General features: G+C 36.5%; 1 protein-coding gene across 1 annotated transcript in view; it reads right to left on the reverse strand.

The window, feature by feature from the left end:
* VWA8 (von Willebrand factor A domain containing 8) overlaps positions 1–12549 on the reverse strand; it is a 421567-nt gene that overhangs the window by 130836 nt on the left and 278182 nt on the right. The window contains exons 36-37 of the mRNA XM_012476777.2: positions 8957–9038; positions 2456–2657 (exon numbers count right to left, since the gene is read on the reverse strand). Coding sequence (XP_012332200.2) covers positions 2456–2657; positions 8957–9038 — 284 coding nt within the window. The remainder of the gene's footprint in view (positions 1–2455; positions 2658–8956; positions 9039–12549) is intronic.

Raw genomic sequence — 12549 nt, forward strand, 5'->3', positions numbered from 1 at the left:
GTTAATTTCCATCATGTAAAAGTAAGTCCATCTGGCCACTAGGTGGAGATCAGGTTACTCTGTCAATGATGGGGAAGCTACTTGCAGCTGCAAGTGGTAAGTAAGCAGGGTATGGAGAACCTATTCTCTTTTTTCAATACTTCTGTGAAAGATATTTTCCAAGCTCTGTAGGAGCAGATCTATGCTGAATAAAGAGTACATAAATGAAGAATAGCTTGAAAGAGCAAACAGAAAGGGAACTGTAAAAGACAAATATTTTCTTGTTATTACTGTTGTCCCTGGAATGACTTTTATTTAGGTTTGGTTGTGTAAACTACTTGTAAGTAATAAGATGAGCTGATCTAAATAAGAGCAATTAAATAAGCTGTCTCATTATTTACCAAGAAGGGAAGAGGAGAGATATGACAAAAAGTTAAAACAATGACAGACTATGAAGACAATTAGTCTTGTCTGTTTAAACATAAGAATGCATACTCGTGTTTCAGTACGTATAAGTGTACATTTTTAATAACAACCAAAATGGATCAACGGAACCTTAGAGATCAAAGGAGAATGCTAGATAACATCTATTCTAATTTTCCAAATAAAACTATCAATCTGAATTATATAACTTTATTACTAAATAAGTCTTGTCTCTATAATAGCTGAGCTTTATTTTATTTTATTTTTTTAGAGACAAGGTCTTGTTTTGTTGCTCAAGCTGAGGTGCAGTGACTTGATCTCAGCTCCTGCAACCTCTGCCTCCCAAGTTCAAGCAATTCTTGTGCCTTAGCCTCCAGAGTAGCTGGGTTTACAGGCATGTGCCTACCATGCCTGGCTTATAGTTGAACTTTAAACTGGAGACATAAAGTTACACATTCCCTGAAAAATGTTTGGTTTAGGAAAAGTTCAGATATTTGCACTGTGTAATGTACCTGAATATTTTGATTATTCTTGAGATTTTAGATACTATAATTCTGTTCATTTGTAATTTGGTAACTATATATATTTGTTCAATACATACTTATTCAGTTACATAAAAACAAATCAATAATTTGTGATGGTTTAAAATAAAAATTCCATTTGTTATCAAATAGTTTCAACTACCAGTACATTTTAGTATATAGGAGTGTGAGCATAAACAAACATATTAATTGCTTATTGCACCAATCATTGTGCATCTTGACCATATGGAAAATATGACCTTTGATCTCTACCACATATAAAATATAGAAATTCAAACACGATAGTATTTACTATTAGGCACCAATGACTGTATTGAGAACAGGAGCTTAACTCAAAAAGAGAAGAAACTAATGTTTAGAATAATAAATGAAACAGGACATAATTAATTGGTTTTCTAAATATTGTTATGAGTAGTGACCAACATTCAGTCTGTTGCTGCAATCAATCCATGGCACTTACTTAATGACATGTTTATTTTAGAGTTGTATATTTGTTTTAGCTTAATTAAATTAATATATTTATACCCCTCCAAAAACATATGAGTTCTATTTTGGTTTGAGATTTTCAAAATGTTCCTACAAGCTTTTAAGGATCTAAGAGAATTATTAGTCATTCACAAATACATTTATTTCTTTTTAAGAAAAATCACAAAACTAATCACATAAAACAGGAATTATTAATCAGGTATTAATGAAATAGTTCATAGAAATTTCTTATCTTGCTAATTAGCTCTTTGCAGAACAACCTGGCTGGTAGGAACCTACTTTTCTTTTTGTTGGATAAGAAAGAAATGTAAACAGGTGAAGTTCTGTTCTGAAGATTAAAATAAATAAATCCTTTTTATTATATGCTTTAGTATATATGGGTATATAGCCTTACTCATTTTTCAAATTAGTTCCAGACAGCAACTAGATTGATTAGATGATGACAGTCATTTCTAGAGTTGTCAGGTTTCTTTTCACTTTGGTGGCCTGTTCCCATATTTTTCTGCAGGGCTGGGTCTACTTATTGCTTATTGCTAACTACTAAATTTGAATTACCTGGAAATAAGGAAGCTGGTAAAAAACGTTCTATTGGATACATATTTTTGCTTATCTTCTCTAGTTTAGAGGTTCTGGCCTTGTAATAATCTGCTGTTTCTGTTTCCTAGGTATCACGTACAGATGCTGACACTGAAGGTGATAAAAGTAAGAACAGATGCAAAGGTGCTGCTGGAAACTGGTTAGTGCTTACGGTTAAAAAATAAAAGCTGATGATTGTATTCATATGTTGTGATGTCAGTAACCTGCACATTTAAGCACTGACAGAAAAAAGGGTACATTTTCACTTTTTCATCATTTAGATGGAGAAATTTGTCTTTGTCTTTTTATTTTGAATCTGAAAGTTCTTTCAGTTCTTTAAGCAACTATTTTTGAGTCACTGGCCCAGAAGTTTTCATGACTGTGGCATCTGGAACTAAATTTCTATTTGAATGTGCACGTCTAAGAGATAAGGTGAATTCAAGTGGTACCTGCATATTTCTGTCATCTTGTCCAATCATGCTTCTCCATTCCATGAGTGATCGCTGCAGACGTTCAAGTCCAGTTTCCCAAAGCCTGATGTGACCTCCCATATCAACAGTAACAACGCCACTTTTGTCCCACTCAGCTAGCAGTACATCTGTGTCTGAAATGGTAGACAGCCATGTGGTATATGGCGAGAGAGATTCTGATCTGGAAAAAGGAATCCAAACTGAAGCTAAGAGACCATTAAAAAAAAGCAGGAAGGATGACACTTCACATTGTAATGTTTTTTACTGTTGAAAAAGTATGCTCACACTTTTTTTTACTCATTCTTTTATACCTGCTCTTACCTATGTCACCACATGAGAAGGTTATGAGGAGCAAAAGTTCATAAACAAACATGCCCAGGGCTTGTAGACAACATGAGGCAGGACAATCATGAATAATAATAATAATAAAACCCGGAAAGACTATTTCTATTTTAAGAAAGACATTTTTATAATTGACCACAGTATATAGCCTATTGGTAGTCCAGGTAACAAAGCTGGTTTAAACTGATTTAGGTTCTCTAAACTTGCTATAAAGAATCTGCTATGGACTAAATGTTTTTGTCTCCTGAAATTCATATACTGAAGCCCTAACCCCCAATATGATAGTCTTAGGAGTTGGGTACTTCGGCAGGTAATTAGGTGTAGATGAAATCATGAGGGTAGAGCCCCTATTATAGAATGGGATTAGGGCCCAGATGAGAAGAGACCAGAAAACTTACACTTGTGTGTGGTCTCTCTCGGTCTCGTTTCCCCCCATTCATGTTAGGATACAGCAAGAAGTTAGCCCTCCGTAAGATAGCCTTCACCAGGAACCGAATTGGTTGGCACCTTTATTTTGACTTTCCCATCCTCCAGACTGAAAATAAATATTTGTCACTTAAGCTACCCACTCTATGGTATTCTGCTGTAACAGCCTGATCTAAGACAGAACTCTAATAATGAGTACATTAAAAGACAAGATATCAACAGAACTATTTGTAAGGAGCAAAAAACGCACAGTAATTTACTGGTTCTCTGCATTTTCCTGTATTTGTGGACTCCAGACGACACTAGCTTCCACTGCCAGGAAGAAAGGAACTCTATACCAATTCATGCCTCACACACCTGGAGTACTGGACTCACTCTTAGAAATCTAATGTCAGTGCTGAAACCAATGTCGTGTTTATGCATTTCAACCGCATTTGTATTTGATACTTTGCCTTTTCTGACTTAGAAAGTTACACGAATCTATAACAAGGAATGTACAGATTTCCTAAATATTTCACACATATTTCCTTTATTATATATTTCTGACATTTGTATTTGTGTGTATATATATATGTATAATAGCAATTTCTAGGAATGCAAATTTGTCTATAAGAGTCAACTGCATATTTCCTTTATCTGAATATAGTTCTTATTATACAAAAGTGATACAGATTATAAATTCCAATTATTAGTTTTGGCTCTCAAAATGCATCTGATATTTTCCATATGAAATAAATAGTCTAAAGAGATAGTCTGATAAGAAGAATATAATAAACTATCATTATAGATTTGGGAAAAACACAAAACCATTATATATTAGGTAAATTCTTATAATATACTAAAGAATAAATCAAGACTAATTTGACCTTTTTTCAGTTTGCCTTAGTTGATACTAAACAGAGAGTGACAAGGGCAGTCACTCTTGGACACAGAAGTCTTAGGAAATGTTCATATGAGGAGAACAACAGTGGGACGGGACCATGTGTTTCAGAACTACTTTATAGGACTCCCGAAGGGCTCAAAGAAGGTAACAGTTGATACAATACATGGTACTCTATCAAAAAATATTTGCTGCAGGAAACAACTTTGTAATTACAGATGATGGAGTAAGGAGCTATTCAAGAAAAATGAAATTTATCCATTTGTAACTATGATGTTTGAAATCTGCCAAGAACACTCAAGCTGTATGATTCCATTGAGCACTGTACCTACTAATTGTCACTATTTTAACTCTTCATGGCAAAACTTTACATTTACAGGCAATTTGTTTAATTTATTTCAAAAAATTCCCGAAGAAATCACATATTTACTATAATTTGCACACTAGGTCTAGAATCTTTCTTAACTTTAAAAATGTTTTCCTTATAAATAATAACAAAGTTTTAAATGAACACAAAGAATTATAGTAGAGTGAAGTTTAAATTTATACACAGCCACATATGAAAGCTAGGCAGTATTGTTTTACAAATGTAAGTAATATAAAACTTTGAAGAAAAATATGTGAAGGCAAAAGTGACGTATTCATTTTGGCCCTAAAGTTACATACAATTTTACTGTCTTTTCTATTATTTGAAATTAGCTACTAAATGGAAAATTCCTGATATCTAGCAGAATGCTAAATCTAAGTGACTAGCAAAAAAACTGAAGTCCAGATGGGTTGTTCCCTCGGATTTTATACATATGCCAAAAAAAGCAGTAGTTAATCTCAAGAGAAATTCAGGACATACTGACAATGAAGCAGACTCTGAATCACATGACACTTGAAATGCGACAAGTCCAAATGGAGATGTGCTTTAAGTGTAAAATACACACTGCATTTCAGAGACTTAGAAAAAAAAAGGAATGTAAAATATTTCATTAAAAATTTTATATGGACTATATGTCAAAATAACATTTTGGATATGTTGAGTTAAATAAAAGATATTACTAAAATTAATTTTACCTCAAAAATTTTTAAATGTGTCTACCAAGAAATATATAATTACATATGTGGCTTTCATGATATTTCTGTTGGACAGTGCAGCTCTAAATGAATGAATTATGGTGGCCAGCTGGCTCTGGGCTGTGCACACAGCTGCTCTTCCAGATGTTCTTTCCATGGCAGGTATAACGTGATTCATACAGAAAGTAAAAGAGAAAAACACTGAAATAAAAAGCTAGTGAGAGAAATGAATATAAATATTGGAAAAAATTATTAATGCTTTAGATACATTAAAAAAGATGTTATTTGCTTTTGTTACTTGAATTAGTAGTATATATATATATATTTTTTTTTCTTTTTGGAGTAGCCAGGCCTGTGCCACTGTGCCTGGCTAATTTTTTTTTTTTTTTTTTTTAGAAAGAAAGAAAAAAAGAATGAAGAAGAGTAAGAAAAAGGAAGAGAAAGAGAGAGAATGGGGGTATTGCTTTCTTGCCCAGGCTAGAATGCAATTTAGTAATGGGTATTGAAAACCACTTTTATACCAATAATTATACTTAATGATGTAGACAGGAAGGAATAAGGGAAGAAAATAACAAACAAGCAGCCAACCAATATTTCATTTAAACCTATGAAATGCTATGCGATTACTGAGGAGTGATTTACTTCCAATTATGTAGTCACTTTTGGAATAGGTGTGAGGTGGTAATGTATGTTTTGTGTATTTGAAGTAGAGAGTTCTATGTATGTTTATTAAGTTTACTTGTTCCAGGTCTGAGTTCAAGTCCTGGATGTCCTTGTTAATTTTCTGTCTTGTTGATCTATAGAATCATTAGCTCTTCTTGTTAAACTGATCCTTTTACCATTATGTAATGTCCTTCTTTGCCTCTTTTGATCTTTGTTGTTTTAAAGTCTACTTTATCAGAGGCGAGAATTGCATCTCCTGCTTTTTGTTTATTTGTTTATTTTTACTCTCTGTTTGGATGGTAAATCTTCCTCCTTCTCTTTGTTTTGAGTCTTTGTGTATTGTTGCATGTGAGATGGGTCTCGATGCAGCATACCGATGGGTTTTGGCTTTTTATCCAATTAAAATATATATAAGTTTAATACTGCCATTTGATGCTAGCTGGCTATTTTGCCCATTAGTTGGTGTATATTTTTTATTGTGTTAATGCCCTTTGCTTTTTGATATATTTTTGGAAAGGCTCATATTGGTTGTTCCTTTATATGTACAGTGCTTCTTTCAGAAGCTCTTGTAAAGCAGGTCTGGTGGTGGTGAAGTCTCTAAGTACTTGTTTGTTTGCAAAAGATTTAATTTTTCCTTCGCTCATAAAGCTTAGTTTGGCTGGATATGAAATTCTGGGTTGAAAGTTCTTTTCTTTAAGGATATTAAATATTGGTCCCCACTCTTTTCTGGCTTGTAGGGTTTCTGCTGAGAGATCTGCTGTAAGTCTGATAGGTTTCCCTTTATGGGTAACCTGACCTTTCTCTCTGGCTGCCCTTAGTATTTTCTCCTTCATTTCAACCCTAATAAATCTGGCAATTATGTACCTTGGGGTTGGTCTTCTTGAAGAATATCTTTGTGGTGTTCTCTGTATTACCTGGAGTTGAATATTACCCTGCCTTGCCAGGTTGGGAAAGTTTTCCGGAATGATATCCTGAAGAGTATTTTCCAACTTGGATTCATTCTCTTCATCACATTCAGGTACACCTATCAAACGTAAATTAGGTTTTTTCACATAGTCCCATATTTCCTGGAGACTTTGCTCATTCCCTTTTATCCTTTTTTCTCCAATCTTGTCTTCTCGTTTCATTTCACTGAGCTGGTCCTCGACTTCTGATATCCTTTCTTCTGCTTGATCAATTCGACTGTTTAAACTTGTGCATGCTTCGCGAAGTTCTCGTGTTGTGCTTTTCAGCTCCATCAATTCACTTATATTCCTCTCTAAATTGTCCATTCTAGTTAGCATTTCGTCAAACCTTCTTTCAAGGTTCTTAGTTTCTTTGCATTGGGTTAGGACAAGTTCTTTTAATTCACAGAAGTTTCTTATCACCCACATTTTGAAGCCTGCTTCTGTTATTGGAACACACTCGTTCTCCATTAAGCCTTGTTCCGTTACTGATGAGGAATTGCGATCCCCTGTAGAGGGAGAGGCATTCTGATTTTGAGTATTCTCTGCCTTTTTAGGCTGGTTTCTTCTCTTCATTATATATTTATCCCTCTGTCGTCTTTGTAATTACCGACTTTCTAACTAGGTCTCTGAGCGGACGTCCAACTTTTGATTCCCAGCGCCGAAATCTGAGCAATCCACTGCGCCGGCCAAAACAGCGGTGTTGAGATTGATGGTGCTTTTCTGCCCGGGAATCTCCGGACTCTGCACCTAGAACTGCTGCGCTAAGGCACCAGCAAAACCGCCACGCCGGCCACAAGAGTCGCCCTGGCGACCCGTGGGGCTCCTCCACTGGGATTCTCCTGGTCCGTGAGCAACAAATATTCGTCTGAAAGTGTGGCGTCCTCTCGTTCTCTGCGCTTTCACTGGGAGCTACATGCCAGAGCTGCTACTGATCAGCCATCTTGGATCTCTCGAATTAGTAGCATATTTTAATGAGCATACAATTAAGTTGGAACATGCAATTTCCTCAAATGATTAAAAGCCATTTTCCATTAAACCAACACATTAGGATGTTCCAAGAAGTTATACTTATATATGTTGAAAAAAGTAAATCTATTCCTTTGAATAATGATTTTGTTTTCATATTTTTTGAATCTGATTAAAGGGTCCTAAGAAATGAAGCTGTGTTTCTGAGTTATCTGTACTGTCATGCTGAGCTACTTTCTTCTGGTGGTTGGAGGAGGGGAAAGAAAGGAAGCTTGGTGACATTTTGGAAGAGCGACAGGTTCTGGTATCCCTGGTCTTCCTCTGCAGGCCCTCCAGGCTACTCTGCTAGAGCTTCTAACCAAGGCTTCAACCACTGTGTTGTGAGGGCTTAGTGGCAATGTGAAGGAGTACATGAGAGGAAGGGATGTGATTGCAATCTAGGACAAAATAGAGTAGGAAGATTAGAGGAAGAAGGTTTTGGCCTGGAAAGCAAAGAAAGGAAAAAAGAGGAAACAGGCTAAGTAGACTAAAGCAGGAGCAAGCTTAGCTTGGAAGAAGGAAGTAAGGAATGGATGCACCCAGAAAGGGACGGGCTCCAGGTGACGACACCTGTGTTTTTCAAGGGAAGAGATTACACTTCATTGTTTCTGTTTTTATATACTGAGTCTACCTAAATGCTTTGCTTCCACTGCGGGACAATAATGAAGGAGGTAAACAGTAGTAAGTCCTATTCTAAAGCTTTGGGATCCTTTGACTATTGCACAACCTTCCTGCAGATGCATAATAACATATATAAAAACAATATTAAAGAAATTGATTTAAATTCTTTTGATATTTTGAACACATTTACTTCAGAAAATAAACAGATAATAAGTATTAAAATTTTTGTAATACTGAAAATGCTATTTCAGATACAGAAAAACATATTAGAACAGATCAAAAAAAGAGAACAAAGACTTGCAGGCTGTTTGACTTATTATACCTATGTAACATTTGAATATTTTTAAAAAATGAAAATAAAAATGCCAGGAAAACATGCAGAATAACAGCAAGATAGAAACCAACTGTAACTGGAAAAAAAAGAGCTTGCTATTAAAAGAAGCAAAAAGCACACACATTTATTCACAGTACTTAGCAAGAATTTACTCATTTTTTATGACATACTAAGCTAAGAACAAAGGTGAAATGGATTACCTGGGAATAGGGATATATCGGAGTTTCTTTGATTGAAGATCAGTGACTTCTATATAACCAGATGTTTGTGGAGGAGTAACATCTACGAACAAGTCATGACTTGAGCTGAGTATTAAATTGCTGAAAGATACTAAAATGCTGCTAAAAGTAGAATCAAGTTATCAGTAGCCTAGGGTAGAACTCTGGGATCTACTTGACCAAGTACTAGGTCAACCCTCACGGATAGACTCTGGGAATTATGCTTCTCTCAGGGAAGCATATTGGGCTGTGATTCTTTACTGTCAGAAAATAATCTGTTTTTTTCATTGTCTTTGATAGCTTCCCAAGATGAGTCAATGTTTTAGCACTTATTGTGTTTTTGAAAATATTTCATCATCTGAACTCTGTTTTTCCTTCTTAGCAAGAAACAACAATGCAGTAAAATGTGGTGGAATCAGCACACTCTTTAATTAGACTGACCTGGTACAAAGTCTTGGTCCTGTCTGAGCTGTGTTACGTTGGTCAAGTTATTGACCTCTCTGAGGCTTGCTTTCTTCATTTGTAAAATGGGGATAACAACTCCATTGTAAGATGGGGATAACAACCTCAAATGACTACAGCATCTGAGCATGATAAGCATTATTTTGAGGAGAAGAGGAAATTAGTGAATGCAAAGCACCTATAGGGGTTGCTCATTACACAGTATCTGTCATTATTAGTGCCCTGCAAGGCAGGGAAAGGTAAAGGCAGTGGGGTGAGGTCTCTTGAGTTTGGATCATAATCCCAAAAGACACAATCCTGAACGCCATTATCCTGATTGTTGACATCCCAGAAGATAGATAAAAATTCCTAAAGTCTAAAATCCTGAAAATCACAATCACGGTATAGTTGCATCATGTTACACAGAGCTATTACTTTGTTACTGTCTTTGTTTGAAAATTAAGTATGATTTAAGGAGATGTGTATAGGTGCCAAGTTGACAAAGGGTATATTTGTGGACTTAATTTTAGGTGCCAATTGGACTGATTACAGAATACCTAGAAACCTGGTAAAGCATTATTTTGGTTGTATCTGTAATCCGGAAAAGAGATTAGTATGTGAGTCTGAGGGAACCAGGTGGGGAAGACCTGCCCTCAATATTGGTGGACATCATTCAATCAGCCAAGAGCCTAGAGGGAACAAATACAGAAGGTGAATTGGTCTCTCTCCAAGAGCTGGGCCAGACTTTTCTTCAATTGCCAAACATAGTAATATGCATGTATGACATTTCCCTTTTTGACCAATTGCTTTATGAATATGGCTCATGTGCTCATAACTATTATACTCATGTGATGTCATTAGTATACCTAAGTGTTTATGCTTGCAAAAAATGTATGTTATTATTGCCTATTTTATTGTGCAAAGTGGTCTGTGAAGTGTTCTGGTGTTTTGTTTGTTTTGAGACAGAGTCTCGCTCTGTTACCCAGGCTGGAGTGCGGTGGCACAATCTTGGCTCACTGCAACCTCCACCTCCCGGGTTCAAGCGATTCTTGTGCCTCAGCCTCCCCAATCGCTGGGACTACAGGCATGCACCATCAAGCCTGGTTAATGTTTGTAGTTTTAGTAGAGATGGGGTTTCACCATGTTGGCCAGGGCGGTCTTGAACTCCTGACCTCAAGTGATCTCCCCGACTCAGCCTCCCAAAGTGCTAGGATTACAGGCATGAGCCACCACCCCTAGCCTGTTTGCTGTTTTTATGTTTCTCAAATAAAACCCCTTTTAAAAATGTAAATAGAGGCCAGGCACAGTGGTTCAAGCCTGTAATCCCAGCACTTTGGGAGGCCGAGGCGGGTGGATCACGAGGTCAAGAGATCGAGACCATCCTGGTCAACATGGTGAAACCCCGTCTCTACTAATACAAAAAATTAGCTGGGCATGGTGGCGCGTGCCTGTAATCCCAGCTACTCAGGAGGCTGAGGCAGGAGAATTGCCTGAATCCAGGAGGCAGAGGTTGCGGTGAGCCGAGATCGCGCCATTGCACTCCAGCCTGGGTAACAAGAGCGAAACTCTGTCTCAAAAAAAAAAAAAAAAAAAAATGTAAATAAATATCTTTTAAATAATTTTGAAATTATTTTTTTCCAGAATTATATTCTCAAGATTTTGATCTTTTGGGATTGCGTCAGACTTTTAGACTTTAGGCATATTTATCTTTCTTTTGGGATTTCAGTATCTGGGGTTATAGTGTGGGAATTGCATCTTTTGGGATTATGATCAGCTCTCAGGATTCTGAATAGTGAAGAATATGAAAAGTTGGGGGAAGGAGAAGATAAAGAGATCAGGGAACCAGAGCCCTCAACTAATTCTATAAGTGTTACACTCATGTGATGTCATTAGTCTAGCTTAGTGTTGGCTTTCCAGCAAATTCCTGGGCTTTACTGATTGCTATTCCATAGCCCTTAGTAACTGTCATCCTCAAAACCATTAGCTGCCACCATGGTGTGTCAGAAACCCTGCTTAGTCTTTACAGAGAGTGCTTTTGATACTGACAACAACAAAGACTAGTAATTCCTGTCTGAGAGATGAGGAAACTGAGGCTTACAGGGGTAATATAATATGACTTAACTTGGGGTGACACAGCTGGAGAGTGATGGAGATGGTTTTCAAACCCAGGCCTTTTTAGCACTAAAATCTGCTATGGCCACCACTCCACACAACTTCTACTTGAGCTAGCCCTAGGGCAATAGCTATTTGTAAAATCATCCCATTTTACAAAATCTTGGCCACTAAGTTCTCTTAAAAAAAACTCCCCTATACAAACCCATGCTTTTTAAGGTTTTGTCTATCTGTTTCTCTGTCTAATCTTTGATGACAATTTCTGATTAGAATGATATATCCATTCATCCATCCATCCATCCATCCATCTTTTACTACAATTTCTGGTTGGAATGAAGTATCCAGGATGTCCACATTGAATTTATCAAATGTAGTTTACAAAAGACAAGAAACTTAACATTTTTATTTCATGCATGCAGTTGAAGCTTTTTAAATAGGCCAGCTGAAAAACTCAACATATCTCTTATTTATTTAACAAATGTGTTTGAGTTTATTTTGTGCCAGACATCATATGAAGCAGTGGGGATATAGAAAAGAAAGAGATGTGGTCTCTGACTTTGAGGTGCTCATAGTAAAATGAGAAAAGTTCCTCTTTATTAAACCACTGTGGCCTCTGGGGACTTGGAAAGGATTCCAGAGTGGGAATCACAGCCATGAGGCCAGATATGAGCTGCAGAGCTAGGCAATGGATTGTCCCAAGAGACAAATAACAGCTTAGCAGGAAGAAAAGGTGATATCCAAGGAGAGGAATGAGTAAGAAAATAGAGTTACTATAGTAATCTGACCACCCAGCTGGATTAGCTGTCTCCAGGTGGCCATTTGTACAAAATGAATATGCTTATCATAAGTCACGCACAGTCTGCATTGGAAATTCTGCCTGTGATAGAAGGTCAGTCTTGGATAAAGTTTTGCACCATATATCGTTTTTGACAATTCCTGCTGCTTGAACCTAGCTGAAGTAGGTTGAATTATTTATGGTCCAGGGTTTTTTGTCAAGAGTGACTAGTTATTGAAGCTGTAGA

This window comes from Aotus nancymaae, unplaced genomic scaffold (assembly GCF_030222135.1).
Source record: "Aotus nancymaae isolate 86718 unplaced genomic scaffold, 86718_ANA_hifiasm-v0.15.2.pri h1tg000043l, whole genome shotgun sequence".
Lineage (NCBI taxonomy): Eukaryota > Metazoa > Chordata > Mammalia > Primates > Aotidae > Aotus > Aotus nancymaae.